The sequence below is a fragment of the Kogia breviceps genome, chromosome 20 (assembly GCF_026419965.1).
Source record: "Kogia breviceps isolate mKogBre1 chromosome 20, mKogBre1 haplotype 1, whole genome shotgun sequence".
NCBI classification, from domain to species: domain Eukaryota; kingdom Metazoa; phylum Chordata; class Mammalia; order Artiodactyla; family Physeteridae; genus Kogia; species Kogia breviceps.
Genome location: NC_081329.1, coordinates 16,960,929 through 16,986,184, shown reverse-complemented (window position 1 = coordinate 16,986,184; position 25,256 = coordinate 16,960,929). Strand labels below are relative to the sequence as shown.

Below are 25,256 nucleotides of genomic sequence, written 5' to 3'. Positions count from 1 at the left end.
ATTAGTGATACTTGAATCACTTCTGTTCTGTCAGTAACTCATGTTCACATCTACCCCTCACAAGCACGCCCTTAGTTTTAGGTAAATCACATGCAATTACTCCCATTTATGTACTAAGGTTTGAGAATTTAGAGGTTAAATGACTTCCCTAAAGAACGTACAGCCAGCAGGAGGCAGAGCCAGGAGAGAAAGACTGGTTTTCCCTTCTAGCCTAGTAAACTGACCGTATCACAGGGCTTCCTAATAAACATTAGCCTTTTCGTGAAACGACGAAAAGGAAATGCCTTGTTGGTGGAGAAAACACTTGGTAAGTTACAACGAACTGCTTAAGTCTTTCACCCCTATGAGAAGCGCATAAACCACAGAGAACATTATGCATTTGTGCTTCATCTTAATGTCATGTTTTCTCAGTGTTAAGGATTAAAAGACAATATATTGTAATTCTATTTTAAAATGAAACATACAACAAATGGTGTTCTAGCATAGGAAATGTTTGTTCTGTTGTCACACTGTGAACCTAAGTTTATGGGTGGAGATTTCTCCCAATTGTAACTGGAGTCCACGGCCACTGGTGGGAAGTTTTTATATGCTAAATTTGCTCCCCTGAATTTCTTGGTTCCCTTACTACGTGCAATGTGGAGTAAAGCTCTCTCTTTAGGTAGGAAGTCAGCTTTCGAATCTGAATATTAAGATAAAAAGAATTGTCTAATATTACCATAGTCCCAAGAGGCTTTTTTCTCCAATTAAATTGTTACCTCATTTCTTCAGCATAAGAAGTTTAAAAATATCACAAACCGACTTACCTTCTAATTCAGAAGTTTTGGTGTATAATGAAGTGGTGATTAGCAGACTTGCTATTCCTTGGATCTCTTTTCTTCTTTCCTTTTTTTTTTTCCTTCCTTCCTTCTCTTTTGTTCGTTCGTTCGTTCGTTCGTTCGTTCGTTCGTTCGTTCGTTCGTCCGTCCGTCCGTCCGTCCGTCCGTCCGTCCGTCCGTCCGTCCTTCACGCCTACCACCCTTCCTCCCGTCCTTCCTTCCTTTTATACTGAACTCTCAGGTTATCCCTTTTACCCCATAATCACTCTGGCAGCTGACTTGGATATGAGATATTAGTTCTCTAAGTCAGCAAGCCTTGCCTTCTTGAATAGGCCCTTATTCAGAATAACAGCTGTGTTTTCACTTCATTCTGCCATTGAATCTTTACAGTAGGACAATGTTATGCCATTTAATAAAATAAAATACATGAGCAATTTATGTCATTAATTTTATGTCTTTTTAGGGAAATGATGTCAGCATGAAACATCAAAGACATTTTTTGAAAGAATTCAAACGTCTTCCAGTAGGTTTGATTGAACTGACTTGGCCCTAGGGAGGTTCTTAATGGATGATTAACAAATGTATTTCAATCTTTTTTTTTTTTCTTTTCTCCCTAACCTAAAATTACTCTAGGCATGTAATTCTGAAGTTTTTTTCATTCAGGGAACCTCAAAGAGCTTTAGGGTTACAGTCCATTCTAGAGTTACTAAAAATAATATAGTAATTTCCCTTTTAAAATTTCTTTGGGTGCTTGACATTTTTGTAGAAAAACCTACAGCACAATAGTTTCATGCTTTATGTAACACTTTTAAAACCTGGGCCCATGTGTTTCAGTTTCAACGTAGTGTTGCTTTCAGAACGCTTGTTCAACAGTCAAAGTAGTTTAAAATAATTCCATGTTTTACTTGTATGCTTTATAAACCAGAAGAGAATCTAAATTTCTTTTTTGATGTGACCATTTTTTAAAAAGTCTACATTGAATTTGTTACAATATTGCTTCTGTTTTATGTTTTGGTTTTTTGGCCATGAGGCATGTGGGGTCTTAGCTCTCTGATCAGGGATCGAACCCATACCCCATGCATTGGAAGGTGAAGTCTTAACCACTGGACTGCCAGTGAAGTCCCATTGCAATGATTAAATGTCCTCTATTCTCCGGTCCCCTTTTCTGCCTAAGACCAGTCTCAAGATCCAGAGCAACTGTCCCTTTGTTCCCTTCAAGAGATTCAATCTTATGCAATTGTGGATTGTGGCTGATGATTAAGTTTTCAAGGCAAGTGTGTTGTGTTTATGCCTGGTCCTGGGTCTGAAGTCAGGTGGTGGCTGTTTAGGAGGGAGGATGGGTGTGAACTGGGAGAGTGAGGACAAAATGGAAGCCCTATAGATGAGCTGGAACCTGCATTAGTTTCTCACTCCTCCAACTTTGATGACCCAGGTAGCATGCAGGAGAAGGTAGTAAATTCATCACAGAGCTCAACGTGCACCTGGCTCAGATGGGAGAGAAACTGCAGGAGGCTCCACAGGAAAGTTCAGGAGCTACAGGCTCTGCTGTCCTGCAAACCCAGTCAGCCATCAGCACAGCACCATCTGTGTATGCTGTGTCCGCGCCCTGCTGCCCCTCAGTGACTTTCTGAGCAAAAAAAGGACCATGGCTGCTGCTAAATGCTCAATTTCTCAATCCCATGCAAAAATGTCCTTGGTGGGCCATGATAAACCAGAACAACATAGGAGAGAAAGAATCCTGGAAAGTGCAGCCCTTCCATAGCTACATTGATGCAATATAAATCCAGCAGCATAGTGGAGAAGGCAGGGAGGATTTGGCCTAGTTAGTATAGGGTGTTTTGTCTGTTTTTGTTTTGTGTTTGTTTTTTAGTAGGTTGGAGGAGGAGAAAGTTGGCTAGTACTACCACACCAATTATTGTTGTTGTATATCACTGATTTGACACTGTTTTGTATTTTGTTTTAAAGTCTTTTTTTTTTACTATAGCATTCTTGTGAAAGAAATAGAGATTATTGATTTTTCTTCCCCTTTTATACAACCATTGTAATTTCTGATCTGTAGAATTGCACTTAAGAAACAAAATCTATGTAGAAGGTGATTTGCCCAGTATCTCCCCTACAAGTCTATGGGAGAGTCAGAGCATTCCTGTTTAGTTGAAAAAACAATGACTTGAGAATAGGGAAACCTGGCGTGACTTCTCTGTAAAAGCTGGGTAATCTCTGGCAATTAATCTGTCTTACTGTGCTGCAATTGTTCTATCTGAAAAAAGGGAAAATAATGCACAAGACAATTTCTAAAATTATTAGTTTTCAATTTTAAAAAGTCTGGTTATATAAACAATACTTGTTTAGTATAAGAAATTCAAACTTCCAAGCACAATTATCAGTGATTAGTAGAACATCTCCTGGTTAGGGAAAAAAAAAAAAAAAAAAAGCTACTTTCCTACTCCTGCTGCTTTATTTCTTATGACTTTGAGTTAATTTCTAGTGTTCTTTCATTTTAACCTGAAGGACACCTCTTTAGTTTTTCTTATAGGGCAGGTCCAGTAGTAAGAAACTACCTTAGTTTTTGTTTATGTGGGAATGTCTTACTTTCTCCTTCATTCCTGAAGACAGTTTTGCCAGATACAGAATTCTTGGTTAGTGGTTTTTCCTTTCAGCACTTTAAACCTTGTCTTCTGGCCTCATGGTTTCTAATGAGAAATTGGCCATTAATCTTATTGAGGATCCCTTGTACATGACAAGTTGCTACTGTCTTGCTGCTTTCAGGATTCTATCTTTCAATAGCCTATTATGATATATCTTTCTGTGGGTACTTTGAATCTATCCTATTTGGATACTGTTGAATTTCTTAGATATGTATATTTGGATCTTCCATCAAATTCGAGAAGTTTTGCACGTTATTTATTCAGATATTCTCCTTCCTCCCTCCTTCCCACCTTTCTTTTCTTCCTTCTTTCCTCCCTCCCTTCCTTTTCTCCTCCTTCTCCTTCTCCTTCTTCTCCTTTCTCTCTCTCTCATTCTCTGCTATTACTGGGACTCCTATAATGCATTTTTGGGGCAACCTACAGGTACCTTACTTTACTTTTCTTCATCCTCAGACTCAATAATTTCAATTGTCCCATCTTCAAATTAGCTAATTCTTCTTGTTTTTGTGTAAATGTACTGTTAAATCCCTCAAGTGAAGTTTTCATTTTTGTAATTGTAATTTTCAGATCCAGAATTTCCGTTTGGCTTTGTAAAAAAATTTCTCTTTACTGTTTACTGATATTCTGATTTTGTTAGTACACTGTTTTCAGTTTCCTTTAATTGTTTGTCTTTTTTTTTTTTAGCATACTTTAGCAGTTGTTTTAAAGACTTTGTCAAGTAAGCCCAACACCTAAACTTCCTCAGTGACTTTTTCTGTCAAGTTATATTGTTCCTTTCAATGGGTCATACTTCCCTGTTTCTTTATATGCCTTGTGATTTTTTTTTTAACTGCTGTTGTTGGACACTGGACATAAGAATATTATAATGCAGTAACTCTGAAAAGCAGATTCTCCCCCTTCCCAATGATTTGCTGGGGATTTTTCTGTTTGTTTATTTGTTTGCTGAAGGCTGTAGAGTCTATTTGTAAAGTTACTTCGCTGAACAATTTTGCAAAGACTATGTTCTTTGTTGTGGGTAGTCACTGAAGTCTCTGTTCTTTAGCTTGTGTTCAGCTAGTGTTTTTGAATGTTAGGAGCTAAAATAACAAACAAACAGAACCCTACAAAAACACCAAACATACCCAAACAAAAACAACAACAATAACAACAAAACCCACCTCTCCCAGCATTTGCAGATTGGCTCTGTGCTGAGGCACTCCTTCAACACTTAATCACAAAAATACACCACTGGAGAAAATCACCTACGTTCAACAAGTAGAAGAATGTTCCACAATAAATGCATTTTCAGCAGACCATTTCCAATAGTCCCAATTCCAAGGTAACAATTTTGCCTTTGCAAGTGAGAGGACAGGGAGTCTATTATCTGGTTACTATCTGTGAGGTGAGACTTCAGGGTATGAAAAAATGCTTAAGCCCATGCTTTTGCTTATCACCATTAAAGAAAGAACAGTAGAGTACTGTTTTAGTACTATTTTCTAATCACAAGTTTCTCTGAGTTGGGCTTAGGAAACTTGAAAATTATGTTTTTCAGGGCTGAGATTAGATTTAGTTGAATTTCAATAGCAATCACTGGTCTTTCTGCCTGTACACCTAGACAGCAGGGCACAATCCCTGGGTTCCAGGGTGAATTTGGCACTATTTTGGCATGCTCAGGGTCATCAACCCTTTAGGGCTGAAGATGCCTCTTGCTCTCTGGTTGTAAATATTGACTCACTTCATGAAAGACTACAGAGGAGGGCTGTTGAAACTTCCTTCTGCACTCAAGACATTGCATGGTGTTAGTTAAAATGGAATAAGTAGATATATTTACATTGCAAACACAGTGTCCTAGAATTCTAACAAAGTAATTACTCATACTAATTTAAAATGCATAGCAAACTGAGCTCCATGCTGAAAATGACATTTTTGATCCACTAATTAGCTGGACACATATAGCAATGGTGGGCCGGTGCCTTTTCTCATATGTCCTGTTTTCAACTAACTTTATAGTGCAGTTAAAAAAAAAACCTGTCAATACATGACCGTGTCAAATAAACATGTTATTGCTAATGACCATGCTATTAGCCACGTTATTAATGACCATCTCAATATATGAGCATGTAAAGCATGATGAGTTGTTCATCATGGCCACTGCTATCTAACAGCTAAGTTATTACACAGAGATCTTGAGAGCTGGATAAGATTCTTCCTTTAGAAATGTGTATGGATTGCAGATTTTGCCAACTTGGCACAAAAGAAAACTTTCCAACCCTCTCATTATTCAGAAAGTAATTACATTAAAATGAACTAAACAGATTACAAAGAAGACAAAAATTGTAATCTTGGGAAGATATAAATTGTAGGCAGTGATTGGGATGTGTTTCCATTATCACTGGCGTTTGTAATCTAGAAGTTTTAAACTTCAGTATATTCAATTCAATACATAAGTCATTATATTAAAAATTCCATTTGAAAACCTAGAGAAGTTAGAATGGTTCAGATATAGACATATAGTAATTATGAAGGTATTTTATATGTTTATCCACTGATTTTTAAATATTCCTTTTCTGTGGACAAAATTCTTAATCTCTTAAATATTCATTAAGCTGATTTTAATGAAGCAAAGTAATAAGAATCATTTTGCAGCAATTTCATAAATGTGAATGAAAATATGGTGCATTATGTATTGCAAGTGACCCCGGCATCTTCAGCATGTGAACAGACTCTCACACCCCATTGTCTAATTTTACACTCTTCAATAGATGATTCTCTCCCAAAACAAAATACTTCATTCAGCCATATTGGACCAGTACCTGCAAAAATCAGACACAACTGTATTAATAAGTATAGTTTAGTGTTTATGTTTGAGTGGGACAGAGCCATTAATTTCTTCACCAATTTAACAAAAAAAATGTTGATCATTATCCATATACAAGTTCTGTGCTCTGTATTAAGATTCAAAAATTAACCTCCTGCTCCAGAAAATTTTATTTTCTGTCACTGTGTAAACGACTAAAATACTAAGTAATATGAGGTGTAACGAACATGCATACAGAGTTCTATGAAATAATAGATTAAAGAACTATTGGTTTCCTCTAATGATTTAATAGTTTTATTTTTAAAAATAAGGAAGGAAATAAACTTTAATAATAATGAATATATGCAATGATTTAATGATCTATATGTATCTGTACAAGGCATATCTAGAACATAAGCAATTCTGGAGTTCTTTTCTTAGGTTCCAGTGTATTTCAATTTGCATGTGTCTGGTTTACCAGACATGTTATCTATTTTTAATTAAACCAAGACTAATATGATAAGCAAAGGGCTTATAAAATATCCTGCAAGGGCTTCCCTGGTGGCGCAGTGGTTGAGAGTCCACTTGCCGATGCAGGGACACGGGTTCGTGCCCCGGTCCGGGAAGATCCCACATGCCCCGGAGCGGCTGGGCCCGTGAGCCATGGCCGCTGAGCCTGCGCGTCCGGAGCCTGTGCTCCGCAATGGGAGGGGCCGCAACAGTGAGAGGCCCGTGTACTGCAAAAAAAAAAAAAAAAAAAAAAAAAAAAATCCTGCAAGAACACCATAGATTATTAAGTGCAAACACAAGCAAACAACAAGAAAATGACACAGCTAACACTTATTCTTTTTGTCCGAATTCTTCCTCAGACACATTAGAAGGAAAAACGGCCTGTCAGCATAGGTTACCTAGAAGACAATTAACTAAATGAACGTAACTGCCACTTTCAAGATAAGGACATTATTTTATCAATGAATAAGAAAACAACTGTTGCTTTGAAAGGAATTCATGGCAGGAAAAGATAACTTAAAATGAATGTTTGGAAATGTTTTTTTGATAGTCTCTAAAGATTTTTTAAGTGTATCACTATAAAAGTTTGTTCTTTTATACTTAAGACATCTGGGAGCTGAATCTTTGAAAAACTTCTAAATGAACGATTTCATTGGGTTATGTTAAACATATAATATTGCAAACCTCCTAATGAATTTTCAAGAACATTTCATGTTGTCAAGAAACTGATGATTTAGCAGCAAAATTTCAATAAACACTTTTGCAAAACTGGTGGATGGTAAATAAATATCTTAATACTGTAAGCATAATCAACAATGCATTTTTTCCATTTGAATCAATATGATGTTAAAAGGTTCTCTTTCAGTCACAAGAGCTATATAAAGCATATTTAGAAATGTCTTCAAGACTTAGAAACATACCTTTGTGTATTTCTAAAAGTTAAATGAAGACTTGTTTTTCACAGAGGCATAAATAATGGCACATATAATTACATTACTCTTAACTGATTTTTCAAATATTATGTCAGTACAAGAAATAAAAATTAACATGTGCACTATTAATAATGTGCATAATTGTATAGCAGCATGTGCCTATAATATATGAATAAATTTCCAAGATATTGGAAATTTTATAATCACAATGTGGGTAACATTTGACTGAACCTTAAAAAACGGAGGTTTTCCGTATATGGAAAAGAAGTCATTCCATATAGTGGGGGCAGCATGAAAATGCTTGATGTATTAGAACAGTTAATGGTCTCCTGGCATCGAAAACACAAAGTATATTAATGAGGGGAGGGGGAGTCTTTGCGAAGGTTGGATAGAAAGCTGGGACCATGCTATAAACATTTTTGAATTTTATGTTGTGAGTCACCAAAAGAAATATCATCAGAACTATATTTTAGAATTGTATGTTTGGCAGAAATGTGGAAGCTGGATTGAAGACGAAAAAAATCTATAAGCTAAAAGAACAGTTAATAGGATGTTTATATAGACATTTTCTGTGAAGACATGTTCTTATTTACCCTTAGAACTAGGAAATTTTGATTTCCACATATAAAATAAATAGGTTCATTCACTTAGTTTTTGAATAATTTGTACCTTCACTAGAAATATCCAAATATGAGACAAGTTATATTCAGGTTTACATTATCAAGGTAACTGGAAATATTGTATTTTTCCCTTCATATAATAGCAATTAAATCAATAGAATCCAAACAATGTTTCTAATAGACAAGCAAAGGTTTTCCTGGGCTGACCAATTATAAGAGTAGTAACCTGGACAGCTCAAGTGTTTTCTGAAATGTTTATAAGAGTATTAAGACTTTTCAACTTGAAATTTTAAGGCAGATAAAAAGGGAAAGATTAGGAGAATATGATCTCAAAGTCAGAAACCTTGCCAGGAATACTTTTTGGTTTCCAAATTGCTCTTACTAGGCATATCATGGTCCCTTTTCTGTTTGTGTTTGTATGTATGAGCATGTTTGTGTATGTGTGTTTATTTTAAATATATAAAGTCTATCTGAACTTTTTGGAAGTTGCTCCAAAGGGCTATTCAAAAACACAGGCAAGGACTTCCCTGGTGGCACAGTGGTTAAGAATCCGCCTGCCAATGCACGGGACATGGGTTCGAGCCCTGGTCCAGGAAAATCCCACATTCTGTGGATCAACTAAGCCTGTATGCTACACCTACTGACTCTGCACTCTAAAGCCCACGAGTCACAACTACTGAGCCCATGTGCCTAGAGCCTGTGCTCCACAACAAGAGAAGCCACCGCAGTGAGAAGCCTGTGTACCACAATGAAGAGCAGTCCCCACTCACCACAACTAGAGAAAGCCTGCGCACAGCAATGAAGACCCAACACAGCTAAATAAATAAATAAAACCTTCATAAAAAAACCATAGGCAAATAATAACAATTGCACAAGTAATCAAACTACTTCCATTTTAACATGTAAAGGAACCAAAACAGTGGGACATTTATGTATTATATTTATTGCATTTATGAACATTTATAAATTATATAAATAAACATAAGTAAAACTTTTGGTGAAAGCCATGGCTCTGTTGTGTTTGGGAGCATGAGAACAGTATGGTTCCATGGCTTCTGTACCCAAGGGACAGTGATGCTTTCACTCTACTTTTTGTAGATCTAGTCACCAGATTTATGTCTCAGCAGTGCAGAATTTTTACAATCCAGTAAAAGAGAATTAAGGGTGAGAATCCTCTCAATGTCTGAATTATCCAGAAGGGCATCCCCATAGGGGAAGCACAAGATAGATATTATTCAGTCAATGTGCTGACATGTGAGCACAAGTTTTTAGAAACCATAGTAGAGGAAATCATGAATATTAGAATACCAAAGCTATAGTAATAACAATGAACATTTAAGCCCACTTTTTAAATAATTTACTATGGGGCAGAAAATATTCAAAGTACTTTTGAGTTGTTATCTCACTGAATTCTCAAACAACCTTAAAAAGTTAATAAATGCCATTACAGTGTTGTTTCACTGTTGAGGAAAGTGAAAATCAGAGAGAAAAAGTAACTCCACCCAAGGTCACATAGCTAATGCCTAATGGAGCCAGTATTCCCACCCTGGGTCTGCCTAGTGTCAGTGCCTTTAATCAAAGATTTACTGCAATCCCCTGCATTATTAGATTTGGTCATTTAACAAAGCTCTTTTGAGTGCCTATGTGAGTGAACAAAAATCAGAATCCATTCTCTCTTGGACTGACCTTCTAGTGAAGGCTTCTGTTTTAGGTAAATCCAGCAACTGAGGTCACATATGTAATTAGTGGCAAAGCTGATTCTTGTATTTAGAACCCCTAACTCATATTTCAGTGCTTTTCTCACCAAGAACATATGGATGTGATAAATATATTGTATTATTCAGTAACTCTGGTCTTAGGCTATGTGGAAAAGATTCAGACACAGTGAACATGCTAGGTCTTTTCACATACCATTTAGAAAATTTACTTCTAATAACTTTGTAAAATAGTGGCAATTATTTCCATTTCACAGGTAAATAAACTGAGACTCAGAAAGGATGCATGACTTTCTCAAAACAACAGAGAGAATAGAGCCAAGCAACAGAACATGATGATATTTAAAACTTAGAGCTATTCATTGACTACAAAGAAGCCCAGATAGTTATAAAAATAATTTTCAAGGATTTGTTGTTTTATTTTTATATTAATATATTTGGGACTATCAAGCCTAAGGAAAAAAATTATTTAATACTCATGTCCCATCTCCTTCTAAATTGTTTTCTGCATTAAAAATTAATGCCAAGGTAGCATAAAATGCATGAAATTTTATTTTCATGTGCACCTCAAAGATTTAAAAAGAGACCTGTTTTTATTTCTTTAGGTAGTAACTGTTACTCAAGGGTATTTTTTCTTGCTGCCGTCATTGTTATTTTTTGCCTCTGAGTTATCCTTTCTACTAGTGGAAACTTTTGCAAAATCAATGTATATATTTTAGAAATGTTTTTATTCTCTAGTCCTGTTTATCTTCTATTTATCTATCTACCTAACCATCTATATATCTACAATTTCCTTTACAATTTGAAGGCTGCATAAGGAGGACAGATTGACCAATTTTGTGTTTCCAAAGCACACAACAATAACCGTGTGGTCCATGGCTTCTGGAATTTTATGAGCTTGGTTTGTGACGCTTAAGAGTACGCTTGACAGATGATACTATTTCCTCTTAATCTCTCTTTTAAAAAGACAAATATTGATATTTCTTTGAGGGATTTGAGTTTTCTTAATCTTTGGTAACACTGCTTTTATTAAAAAAAGTAATCATATTTCAAACATCAGCCAGATATACAAGGACACGATGAGATTTGAGATTAGCTCCTGAATGGATAAGTGGGGAAGCAAAAATCACTAATGGTTAAAGTCTCTGAATGAATTTTAATTACATCCAGTCAAGGCTGGGTGACATGCATTTATATCACTTTAAGACTTCTAGTTGGGAAGTGATTTGTCAACAGTTTCTTCTTTGAGAAAAGCATTCTGGGTTTTTGTTTTCGGATCAATGTTAAAAGTGAAATGGGAATCAGAATAGAGGATGGGTAAACTTAGACTATAGTTCTGGATTCTAGTTTTGTGGTTCTGGAGAAGCCACTTATTTTCCCTGTTTTATTATAGGTGCAGAATAGAGAGGTGGGGGGTCGAAAGAGCTCTAAGATTTCATTTCCCTTTAAAATTCTGTGATCCTAAGATTCTGAAGAAGCAAGCTCTTTAGAAATGAAGTTCTTAAGGTTAAAGAACTTAGGACAGTCTGCCTAGTGGAGAGACAGGGTGAGGGATGGATGCTGAGGACTCTCCCCACAACTGCCACAATAGCTATGAAAATGGGGCACGTTTGGTGACACTTCTGTCAGCTTTACTTAATTTTATATGAAAAGTGGGGCTGTAATATCTATTTCTCACAGGCACTGTAAGCACTGAATGAGATCGTGTAGTCAACACCTGATAAACAGTATTATTCCATACTTAGTATTTATTGCCTTTGTTACTGTAAGTAACAGAACAGACATGTTAAGAACCCTATTATAACGGCTCTATATCAGGTTCCATAATACCCAACATCTAAACATTTACATTTCAAAACTTTCATTGCGCAGGGAATAGTACATAAGAATTAGAGTTCTGACCTATTGCTATATTTTATTCATCTTTGAGAGTGTTTTTACTTCCAATCACTAATGGATAGTTCAGAGATGCAGAGTTATATTTTTGATCTCCTTCAGTTTATTCTTGTAATTGTTTAAAAATTCCACTCAGAAAATTGATTATGGAATGTGAAAGGGGTAATGAATAAAAGATAGCATTTATGTTTCGAATTTTCTTTTGTTTCTTCTTTTAAGTTTAGAGCTTCAGCACCAACTCCTTTAAATTTAGGAGAAGATGAGATAGCTGCTCAAGATCACTTCCTGCATCAGCCGACAGGCTCAGATAGGCCTGGAACAAATTCCCGGACTACCACTGTCGTCTGACAAAGTTCATCCAAGTTTGCTACAGGGAGACCACCAGGATGAGAGATTGGAAAGCTTGCATAGGGAGAGAAGAGGCTCCCTCCCCCTTCCCTGCCGGCACCAGAAGCTTCTCAGTGCTTCCTTAATTTAACCTTTTTGTCTACACAGGAAAAAGAAAGAACATTCCACTTTATGCAAATGGTGCAACCAGATGAAAGAACCCATTTAAAGGAGTGTGCTTTAAGCTTTGCTCCTATAAATCATTTTCTTTGTAACTGCAAAACTCATTGTTCTTAAAGCTAATAAGGATTATCTCTGGTAAGCCAGGTTTGCTATTTTAAAATGAGAAGAAAGAAGAAAGAAAAAAAAAGGAGAGGGGAAAACTGTGTCCAGAAAATTATATTCTTTCCTTAATGGGAGGAGAGATACAAAGGAGATAAATTTAAACTTTGTTCTTCTTGTTTCAATTTTGATAATAATGCAAAATATAGTACTAATCTGATTCTTCTTACTTTCCTATGAGAATGACACATAATTAAAACTCGAGTGCATTCCTCCTCCTCTCTCTACCCCTCCACTCATATTTCTAAGTTTCCTTTCCAGTCTCTGTTCTGCATTCAAAATTACTTTTTCTTTTCCTCCTGAGTAAAACTGTAAATTTAAGGTGGAGGAGTGGGAAAAGGAGGAGTTGAAACAGCTTTACATGAAAAGGTGTTTTACCATGACTAATCCAACACCAGTGTACGATGCAAGCCTGTTTCTTAAAATAGAATGTACAAGGAAGCAGATCATGAAATTTATTTTTTAGATTCTTTTTCTCCAGAACAAATCACCTCAGTTCTATTCTTTCTCCCAGCTCATCTCGCTTTATTATTTTAAAATTCTCATCATCATTCTTCAATTTGGGGGGACTCTATGCAGAGGGCTAAAAGAGAGCTGGATGTGTGTGGAGCAGAGTAGGGAGATTAGAAGAGAAGGTTACACAGAACGCTTCTTAAATCACACCTCTGTGCTGTGGGAAGAGCCACATTCAACTTTACCACCCTTGGAACATTGTGAATATGGCTCTACAGTATAACACGGATCTGACTTTTCTACCATTCAACAAGGATGGCCAATAAACTTGTAATTATACAGCTGGCAGTGCTGCTACCAGTGATCTCTGTCACTCTTGAGCGATGCTATGAGTCCGGCTTCATAATGAGCACTTTCTATATGCAGCTCATTTCAGATTAAAATACATCTGCTGGGTTGTTATTATTATTCTCATTTTATTGGAAAGGAAACTGAAAGTCTGAGATGTATCAGAGCTAAGGTTTCAACTCCTATCTGCTTAGTTTATATTATAAAACTTATAGTCTTTCCAGTTCACTTTGGTAGGTATTTGAGAATGTAAGAGGAAAAACAAAATTGATATACCTCATTGTTTTATTATAATAAAACTCTAGTCTAATGTATAGGATCACCAGCTACCACGAATACAAAGCCTCACGGAAAAGGGATGCTCATCTTAGAGAAGTAGTCAGTTACCTGAAGAAAACTTGAGACAATCGTCTCCATATAAGCCAAATGATTGATTTCACGTGAGACTAAACTCTATTGTTTCTTATATAAATAATGAGCTTTCTTTTTGGGGGGCCAGTATTTCAGAATATGTATTTTTTTCCTTTCTTACCAGTGCTTTAGACTAGAAATCCCTAGAGGTATAAGCAAGAATGAATAAAAGCTGCGGGGAAAAGAATATTTTACTTGTGAGACTAGGTCTGCAAGTTAATGGAATCTTAAGATAATAGTCTCCAATTGTGTGTTTACCATCTAGGTTTAGAACCTCAATGGAAGAACAGCTTTGAAGTCTATGGCAAGGCTTCGTATTCGTAAAAAGAACAGAGCTAGCATATAACGTCTTACTTTCCCACCACAGATTGTATTTGAAATGTTTTATACAATTATGTATTTTTAAATAAATGGCCTTTCATGCTATGGATCTTAGTTACCATAGAAATGGATTCTCTCCTCATAGAACATTGTAGAAACTCAGATTGGCAGTTTAGTCTTCCTAAACAATTCACTGATTCATTTGATTTTCTATTGACTAAGAGTTAGGGATTTTTTTCTTTCCCCCTTCTGTGCGGAAAAAAAAAATCCAGCTTATTGCTGTTTAAACAATTCATTTAGGAGGTAAATTTTACAGGTGCAAGGATGATTTTGGTCCGACACTTTTCAAGATGGGGAAGAAGTTCTGAAAGTGTAGTAGAAATGGAAAATTTGGAAATTCCAAAGATCTATTGGATGATGGCAAATTATGGATATTTTCTATTTCCTTTGTTTCTTCTACTCAAAACTCTAAGGCACAAATTAAAAACTGGCAGCCGGGGGCTTGAACCTGGGTGCAGAAACTTTCAACATCATCACTCTCGTCTGTCTTGTGCTTAGCCTCTTTATGAAATTAAATCAAGCTTCTGGTCTCTAAAGACTTTAGAACCTGGATCCCTGCTAAAATTCATCTCTTAAATTTGATAAAATGAATTCTTTTCCTAAAGGAATAAAGGATATAATTGTGATCTATTATTAATACTATTTACGTGTTTAGCACAATGCCTGACACAGTTATTACTCAGTAAACTGTAGCATAATAGTACTTAACAATATATTTTATGAATTTAAGAAGTCTATCTTATCTTGTTTAGTCTTTTGACATGATGATTTGATATACTCCATTATTTTACCATCATACACAAGATTATCTGGTAATAATGCTATTTTATCTCTATTATTTTGCATACAATTTCCTATTGCCCATATCTATCTAGAAGAATAACACAAAATCAAGATGGTCAAATCTTGTTTTTTTGGTCAACATCAACTTCAGAGATACCAATTATCTATCACATCACATATGGACAGTAGAATAAATAAAGTGGAAATACTGACTTTAAAATTTTAGTTTACCTATATATGGCTCCTTTTTTCTAATCTGTCCTTCAGAATTGAAGCACTAATATATGTTTAATTATACATAAAACCTATTATTAGGTGCCAATTTAGAAAAAAAATGAGGTAATAAAAATATCATGGGTAAACATTCAAACATTTTGTCCCCAGCAAATTTTCTTCCTAGCTCTTTCAATACATTCATAGAACAAGATACTGAGTCATCCAGATGAAAATACACAGATATACATGCAGCAAAAAAATTATTCAATTCGACCTCAAATAGAGGGAAAAGTAACCTTTCTCTTCCCTTATTTCTCATCAAGTTCCTTAAAGGAGAAGTCACAATTAGTAGGCATAGAGAACCCGTAAAATCGTCTCTTTCTCTTTCATGGTTTTTCACTGTCCTTTCAGAATACAGGTGCTCCATCATGGACTAAGGTTTGGGAAGTAAATGCAGAAGCTGGTACCCACCACCCACCCTCCAGTTCCACAGAAGAGAGAACGAGGGAGCACGTGGAATTGTCCAGCTGCCCACAAGACCCAGATACGTAAATAAGTTTCCCAGGACGTCACGCCTGTCTATATTATTCACTGGTTCCTGTTGTTCTGCTTTACCAGGAATTTTCCATATTTTCCTCTATTGTCCAACTAACCGATTGAGTCTAAACGAAATTTAGACATTAAATGTTGTCTGAGAGCATCTTTAAAAAAAAAAAAAATCTCTATCTTCTCATTTCTACTTTCTAGGAAAGGCCTTCAAAAAGAATCCTGCTTCCTACTCTATATGTTCCTGCTTCTACTTGATTGTACGTACTGAATGCCTACATTTCATTAAAAAAAAAAAAATTACCTTGTCCAAAATAAGCTCCCTTATGCACATTTCGAGCACCTTGGTATCCCAAACTCCTACAGATGACCTGTCCTCCACGCAATTCCCAGCGGTCGTCACAAACTGTACCCCACTGGCCATCATGGAAAATTTCCACTCTGCCTTCGTGAGGGCCGCTACCACCAACCAGTCGAACTGTCTTAGACGGTGCTGTCACAGAAACAAGCAGGGCTTAATTTTACATATATGTACATATTGCTTTATGCTTAAAAAAAAAAAAAAAAAGCATTTGAGCACATTTTTCCAGCAAGTTCAATTATTGGAATAAATATTAAACTTTCTAGCACCACCTATTGGTAAAGAGTTTAATTGCAAACAATGTACATATTGGTCAGATCTGAAGAGTAAATCTACTCTTTCTTTTTTATAAGTTACATCTATGAAAACACTGCGATGATTTTGTCCCAGTGACTTGGAAATTTTACAGCTACAAGTCTGTGAAGGTTATAGAGATTTTTCATACTATTTTTAAAAATTTTAACAAAGTGATTGCTTTCTTGACACACTAACACACAAACTGGAACATACATCCAGTGACTTCCAGTGATACAGGAGGTTGAGGAGAAGATATTTTATAATATCATAAACATAAAAATAGACCAAACATCCTGTTCTTTACCAAGAAAAACAAGGTAACTAAAATGACAAAATCAATTTAGAAATAGCAAAGATATTCCTTGATATAAGCCCCCTGGATTTTGTCCCAAAGTGTTTTTCTTGTTTTGAAAAAGGATTAATGAGCTAGAAATCAGACAATTTTCATTTATTTTGAGAAATCACTAAAGCAGTAAACTTTGGGAAGAAACATACCATGTTTACAACAAAGTAATTTTGTTCTGCAATGCCTAAGTAATCAAAATTGCCATATATACAGTAAACTTTTATAAAACTTTGATCATGTGCAGTGATTTACATAAATATGAAATGTCTCTTTCCCATTTTTAAAACCAACATACACATTTTGAACCTAAGAACAGAAAAAGTGTGTAAGTAGTATCACAAAAAATTTCACTTAGAGTTAGAAATTTCTATCTCTTTAAACAGCCTGAACTATTCTAGTATTTGTTAAAAAATCATTTGGCTGAAGAACAGAAAAAGGCAAAGACAGAAAATAATTTTAAAAATTTACTTAGTGCTAAATAAAATAAAAATATTCTCTAATAATTAGAAAAGCCAATGAATAAACACAGTTCTATTTAAATATATCTTTTCAAATATGAGTTTGAAGAACACCATAATATAAAAAAGCAAGATGTAATTGTTACAACAGAAATATCTCTGTAACGTGAAAATGGAGTTTTAGTGTATGGGTTTTCAGAACTCAGTTAACTAAAGAAATAGTAACTTTTGTTTTCTAATTTGAGTAAATTTTGTTGGAACAGTAATCCAACAACATGTAAAAAAAATGAACAATTTCCTACAAGCCTGACTGAGCCACTCAGAAACATGAAAAGCAAACATGTATTAACACGTAGTATTACAATTATAATTATTTTCTTGATTCGTCCAAAATATAATTCAGTGCTAAATACTGAATTAATGTAATAATGTCCAGGTGCATAAGCCCTTCCTTATTTAATATACATGTTACAAACATTAAAAACATTTTTAAAAAGGAAAATAATTTGCTATTGCAGTATTCAAACTTCCAATTCCTAAGTAGAATACCTGGGTGACCCAATCATTCACTGTAAATGCCTAAGAAAATAGGAAATAATAATCCAGGAATAGATTACGTAGTTTTAAAACATTAGAGTCATGTAATAGTAACTAGTGCCACACCCAAATGTTTATTTTTACAGAAGTCAAAAATAAATCTCCCTGTGCTATGCTGCTACTTCCCATCAGCTAACTATTTTATATTCTGTAGTGTATATATGTGGATGCTACTCTCACTTTGCCCCAGCTTCGCCCGCCCACCCCATGTCCTCAAGTCCATTTTCTATGCCTACCTCTTTATTCCTGTCCTGCCCCTAGGTTCTTCAGAACCATTTTTTTTTTTTTTAGATTCCATATACATGCGTTAGCATACAGTATTTATTTTTCTCTTTCTGACTTACTTCACTCTGTATGACAGACTCTAGGTCCATCCACCTCACTACAAATAACTCAATTTCGTTTCTTTTTATGGCTGAGTAATATTCCACTGTATATATGTGCCACATCTTCTTTACGCATTCATCTGTTGATGGACATTTAGATGGGTTCCATGTCCTGGCTATTGGAAATAGAGGACACAACCTTTAAAAGAATGACAGAGCCATAGGACATGACATAAACTGGTTAGAACCAACTAGGTCTGAGACGGTGGACGAGACTTCCACTGGACCTTGAGCCTCTGTATATGCTCACTGTAACACATCAGCATGCTAAATGACACACCCACAGGCTCCATGACAGTTCCACGGCTGACCATAAAAGGTCAACAAGTGGGTGGTGGCCCAGTGCCTGGAAATCCCCACCCCTGCCCCAAAATAGCTGGAATACTCCTCCCACTCATTAGCCTATGAAATTACACCCCACCCCCCATAAAAACTGACAAGCCCTGTACCCTGGTGCTGCTCTCACCTTCTGAGATGGCCCATGCTCTGTCTGTGGAGTGCGTTTCTCTCTAAAAAAAATCCACTTCTTACCTATCACTTTGTCTCTCACGGAATTCCTTCTGTGATGAGACATCAAGAACCTGAGCTTCAGTAAGTTCTGAGACCAGGTGTGCGGTATCAGTTCAAAGACTGTGGGTTCAAGTCCCAATCTGAGATACACAGTTTAAGTTAGGCACCTGGAACAGCTGAATCAACACTTGAATCTGCTCAGGATTTTCCAAATTTTATCCAAGAGCCTCTCTGTTAAGTTGCTTCATTCTTTCCCTTGATTGCAAGCTGGGCATCTTTGTTCCCCAGTGAACATGTCTGTTAACAACTCCTAAATTTATATTTTACAAGCTCTTTCTCAGAGACAGTTCTAAAATATCCAAGGAAGTCCTCCTATGACCTAGTTTGGGCGAGATGCCCATCTATGGACTAAACAGCTGGGGCCAAAGACAGGGTCAGTTACATTCACATGCCATTCCTGGAATGGGGGGAGGGGAGAGGCATTTCCTTGTTGAAGGTGAGTTTTGAGCAAAGACAGTAAGCCCGGTTCATAAGACATTTTAATAATCTTCGTGTATTTATGAATATTCATTATACTATATGTTTAGCCTGGTGTTCTTTTAATATCCCTGACTATAGAATATAACTGAAATTAAAAATCCACGAGTTAGGACCGAATTTTCCAACTGTTAAAAAGAGAAAATGATATTTGCTCTTAGTTAAAGCATCTAAACACAACTTCTCTGTGCCAGGCGTTTTCCTTGGTCTCAGAAATTATTTGAATAAAGCATGTATCCTGCCCTCAAGATTCAAGTATTTCTGAGGTTATTTTGAAGGTTAAATAGTTCATTCTTTAAAATGAAGTACAAATGTGAAGGTTTTACTTTTACAAGTTTTGAAAATTTTGAGGTTTACATTTCCTGGAGAAAGCATTCGAATGAACATATTATCTTGATATTAATCACCTTACTTATTAATTTTTTAACTACTTTCCTATTTAATACTTATCCTTCTCAAAGAGGAGATCTTAACCAAGTAGGATGATATTTTACAGACAGACAAAACCTACCCTATGGTTTCAGATGTGAGTGTATTTGACCTTTGTTATTTCCAAACATGATAAATCTTGAAGAGACTCTTGGAGACCAGTAATGAGTAAACTATGGCCTTAAGCCAACCTCAGCTTGCTGTCTATTTTTGTAAATAAAGTTTTGGTGGAATGCAGCCATGCCCATTAGTTTACATACTGTGTAGGGCTGCTTTCAGGCTACACAGCAGAGTTGAATAGTGTGACAGAGACCTTCTGGCATGCAAACCAAAAATATTTACTAGCTGGTCCTTTTCTGAAAAAGCTTGCCAACCCCCGATATAACTGAAAACACAAGACTAGGATGATAGAGGATTTCAGTAGGGAAAATCCTGCCGTGTGACCCCTGGAACAAATAAGGTCATGATTAATCTCTACTTACTTCTCCAGTTTAACCCTTTGAAAACCTCTCTGTCCCCTCTCCTTGCTCCCTTTAGTTCAATTATATAATTATTCACATTCCCAAATAAGCCTTGCTCTCCTTTATTTCTTGGGCTTTCGTTCCTCAATCCCCTCCACCCTTTCCTCCCCTCCTCACCACCAGCACCTCCCATTTCTTCACCCTCAGCCCCCAGTTTGGATTGGTATCCCTCCTCAGGCTCGCATAGCACTACTGCCTTACGAAGCACCGTAAACTAGGTAATTTTCCCTCCCAGACTGAGATCCTTCCAGTTATCTTTTCAATACCTGACCAAATATCCCTTGATGAAGAGTTATGGTATGAATGAATGAATTTTGACCTCTTCTTGATACACCATCTCTATTACCTGAGTGGATTAAATTGGCAAATGCTTGAAATATCAAACCCTGAAAGAAGTAGAATTTAGTATGTCACCAGTCTCTAGAGAGAATATAGTTTCTATGTGTAGAAGCAGTAAAGGAAATTGTGGAGGAAAGGTTGATTTAAACATGAGTCCTATTATAGGAAAAAACTATGTGGCTGTCCACTAAGAGCCCTCCAAGGTGAACTGGTCTGGTGGCAGGGTCTGATCAGAAACCTCACATATTCCAAAACCTGATTTTTGTAGGTTTAGAGGATTTATCTCTTAGTGGCAGATTAATGTTAAACAGACTCTCGGGACTAAATGTCAATTCAATTTACAACCAGAAATGTAATTGCCTCAAAAACGGGAATATTTTTAACTACTTGACAAGGCCATTTTCTCTCTGTGGGCAATCTGCACAAGAAGTCAAATCACAATCAGTGAATTATTCGTTTAATTAATTTATTAATTTACAATGAGACATAGCTATGAGATTTTGCCTCTGGGTTTGGCCAGTGCTCTTTGCTTAACACATTTTTCTTTATATCTGTTAATATATTCCATCAGGTTAGGTGGTTTGACATATCTCTGCTCTGATTCACTGCAGTTTAACTTTCTAAAGGCAACTTTACTATTCTTATTCCCTAGATTTGGAGGAAAGTGTAGAATACTGATAATTTATATATATATTTTAAAGTCTGTGTGTGAAATTAAAATATATAAAATATTTATTAGACAAAGAGTTCATTCATATTTTTATAAGATACCAGACAAAAAATAAATAATAGAGTAGATAATTTACAAAGGTTTTCTAATCTAATCTGAGAAAATAACTTCAAATATAGTGAAAGTTAACAAGTTCACTAGTTATTATTGTTTGGAAGTAAAACATATATTAAATATCTCAGAATAGAGGAATAGTTAAATTAATTATAGTATACATTAGATGGATAGTTTTAGACTCATTAAATATTCCTGTCAAACTAATCATATAGAAAATACAGAAAAATGATAATATAAAATTTAAGTGACTATATTAACATTAAAGTTTCATTTTAATATTCCCAAAAAATTGATATATAAAATGATTAGAAGGAAGTATCTAAGCATATTGACAGTAATTTCATACAGGGGACAGAAATTGAATATAAAATCTTTTTCTTATTTTCTGAAATTATATTATTTTTAAAACTAAGATTAATTTAATTAAAATAAGTGGTGGCCAGACAGTCACTAATGTCCTTACTGTTTTAAAGGGTCTATGATTCAAGTTAAGCTGAAATTCATAAAATTGAGGGAAAGAACAAGCTCAGAATGAGAGATACAGTATAATGTCATTTATATAAAACACAGAAAATAATACCATCTATCATTTATGCAAACATACATATGTAGTGAATATATAAAAACATGAATAGAAACATGTAAACTCCATGATAGAAGTTTAACCTGGAAAAGCAACGGAGGCAGGCATAAATGGGGCTTCATCTGTGCTAGTTAACATGATATTTCTTTCTTTTTTTTTTGTGCTAGGCGGGCCTCTCCCGTTGTGGGGCACAGGTTGTGGACGCGCAGGCTCAGCGGCCATGGCTCACGGGCCCAGCCGCTCCGCGGCATGTGGGATCCTCCCGGACCGGGGCACGAACCCGTGTCCCCTGCATCGGCAGGCGGATTCTCAACCACTGAGCCACCAGGAAAGCCCAACATGATATTTCTTAAAAGAGAAATATGTGTAGTCCGCATGGTAAAAGGACAACACCTCTAAAATGTGGGTGGTGTGTACATGACTATGTATTAGCTATTTGTTGTAAATGTTCTTCCTTCTTTTCTTTATATTTGAAATCTATTTTATTTAAAGTCCCATGTTCACAGGGACACTGATGGAGCCATCTATGAGCCCAAAATAAATTACAAAAGTGCTTCATATACAAGTCTTTTCTTGAAAGTTAGGAAAAAATATGAATCTACTATGCTTGAGACAGGAAGGGGTCAGGACACAACCTTTAAAAGAATGACATAGCCACTGAAGACACAACAAACTGGTTAGAACAACTAGGTCCAAGATGGTGGACAAGTTTGACTTCCACTAGACCTTGAGCCTCATTATACACTCATTGTAACACATCAACATACTAAATGACATACCCACAGGCACCATGACGGTTCTGAGGCCAACCATAAAAGGCCAAAAAATAGGCGATGACCCAGTTCCTGGAAATCTCCACTCCGTCCCCAAAACATTTGGAATAATCCTCCCACTCGTTAGCCTATGAAATTGCCCAGCCTATAAAAACTAACCACCCATATTTTGGGGACTCTTGCCTTCTGAGATGCCCCATACCCTGTCTATGAAGTGTGTATCTCCCCGAATAAAACTTCTTTTACTTTACTATGGCTCGCTCTTGCATTCTTTCCTGAGCAAAGCCAAGAACCCACACTTGGGGGTAGTCCCAGGGACTCACGCGAGACCTGGGACGTGACCATCCTCTCGTGCCCCACTTTCTTTCTTGCAACAAGCTCTAGTAGACAAAATTTTAATTTGAAAAGCGAAGTCAGGAAGAATGTGGACTATGGGTTGCCTTTGCATTGTGTCCATCACAGCTACTTGAGTGGAAATGAAGAACTGACGTTAAAATGTGAAATGACTTTTGAGGAGTGTAGCCATTGCATTTCAATTATTATCATATTGTTTACCTCACGGCCATGCTTTCTTTTCTTTGTATCATTTATTGGAATTAGGATTTAGGGTTAAATTTATTACTCAAAAGTAATTATTATATTTGCGTTTCAAATGTAACAAACATTTTTTTTTTTAAAGTCTGGTTGCAAGTTGACCCAGAAGTCCTTGCAATATGGCAAAATTCCTCTAGAAAGGGAACTGATTTTTCAATTTAAGGTAATTAGCTTAATGAGGTATTTAGCTATGAAAGGTACATCCTGGTGTGAAATAAAACTCATTTTATGGCAAGACAAGAAAAATTTAAACATAAAAAAATGTTCTCTGCCCTTTGGATTCCACTCTCCCTTCTACTGTGCATTGTGTATCTATCTGCCTTATGCATCGACCAGACCTCCCCCATCAGCAGAAATACCTGCTCAACCGTAAAGAACAACATTCTCCTAGCATTAGCAAGACAATTCCTTTAAAGATAACATTCCTTCTTGATCTTGTACGGGATCCCATGACTTACCACAGTGACCCTTAGATCTGGATTATGTAAACTGTCAATAATACATCATTTGGTGTACAGCCCTCTGTCTCAAAAAACTTATAGAACTGTGCCTTGACTTCTAATGGGCGGAACAGTTCCCAGACCTGAGATGCTCTTGCTGAGTTATAACCCGTAAATTTGGTCTGAATAAAATTTTCCATTTCTTTCTTAGATTGACTGATTTTTTTTTTTTTTTTACACTGGATATCAGATGTTTGGAGAAATAGGTTGAATTTCTTGGAAAAATAAGTTAACAGATTTTGAATCTTACTCCAGAAGTCAAAGAAAACAAGTATTTTGGAAGTCCCCAAACAGGGTTTTAGAGGAGAAACCAGAGGCAGAAGATTTCAGTGGAGTATGCAAAGTATTTTGATGGCAGGGGAGAGACTGAGGAGAGTGGCCAGTGAGGAAAATATGGAGTCTAATCTAGCCAGGAATTTCGACACAGTAAAGTCTAAGGTTCAACTTGAAAGTTGTAGACTCTTCTGCTCACATTTTCCTGTTACGAATAAGTCTTCAGTAAAATTCTCTTAGATCCCCAGGTGGAGCTAGGGAACATTCTCAAATGAAGGGAGGGGGTGTGACGCTCTGTGTTGGAATGAGTGACATGGGGGGAAAGGAGCGATCACAGATGCAGAGGCATGTGAGTTTGCTAGGGCTACGATATTAAATGGTCACAGTTTGTGCAGCTTAAAACAACAGAAATTTATTCTCACAGTTCTGGAGGTCAGAAGTCTGAAATCAAGATGTCCGCAGGGCTGTTTTCTCTTTGAACGCTCTGGGGAGAAATCCTTTCTTGCCTTGTCTTAGGTTCTCATGACTCCGGCCAGTCTCAGTGTCCTTTGGCTTGTAACCGAATCACTCTAATCCCATGGTGAAAACCTGTCTCCAGGTTTTCACCATGTCTCTGTGGCCTCCTCTTATAAAAACACCAGTGGTTAGCTTTAGAGCCCACCTGAATCCAACATGACCTCATCTTAGCTTAACTAAACCTGCAAAGACCCTACTTCCAAATAAGGTCGCATCCTGAGGTTTCAGGAGCACATGAATTTCTAGAAACCCTATTAAACTCACTATCACAGCCGTGGCAGGGATCTGAATTGAGGAGACATGGGGAATATAATTTTTCCATATTTTCGCCAATCTACTTCAGACAGGAGGCCCTGGAATTGCCTTAGAATGTGAGGTTGGTGCTCAAACAATTTTATTTCAGTATTAAAGAACTGACCCCCAAGATTTGAGGACTGGAGAATAGCTGGGGAGTAGACATTTGGTTACACTGGAAATTAGTGACTTAGCAAAGTTAACCATGAAGAAAGACACTGAACACCCAGAGTTCAGCGACTGAATACTTAAAAGACTGAGAATGTGCTGCGTCAAAATAAACTGTACTAAACCTCAGATGATATTGAGTAAATCTATTATAACTTAAAAGTTCTTACTTCGCAGTGGATTAAGCAGGATATGAGCGACAATTCAGGTGAAGCAGGGGATGAGAATAACTGTAGTACCCCAAGGAAAGGGTCAGGATCTGCAGGTTAAG

At 36.3% G+C, this 25,256-nt stretch overlaps 1 protein-coding gene across 4 annotated transcripts in view; it reads right to left on the bottom strand.

The window, feature by feature from the left end:
* Window positions 1-3,697: 3,697 nt before the first annotated feature.
* MSR1 (macrophage scavenger receptor 1) overlaps window positions 3,698-25,256 on the bottom strand; it is a 68,361-nt gene continuing 46,802 nt past the window's right edge. For 2 of the 4 annotated variants that reach the window (XM_067022426.1, XM_067022421.1), the window contains 2 exons: window positions 16,021-16,209; window positions 5,722-6,252 (listed from right to left, as the gene is read on the bottom strand). In XM_067022426.1, the coding sequence (XP_066878527.1) occupies window positions 6,119-6,252; window positions 16,021-16,209 (323 nt within the window). In that variant the 3' untranslated portion in view covers window positions 5,722-6,118. Of the gene's footprint in view, window positions 6,253-16,020; window positions 16,210-25,256 lie in introns of all 4 variants that reach the window. The other 2 variants (XM_059049268.2, XM_067022422.1) reach the window with 2 other exon arrangements.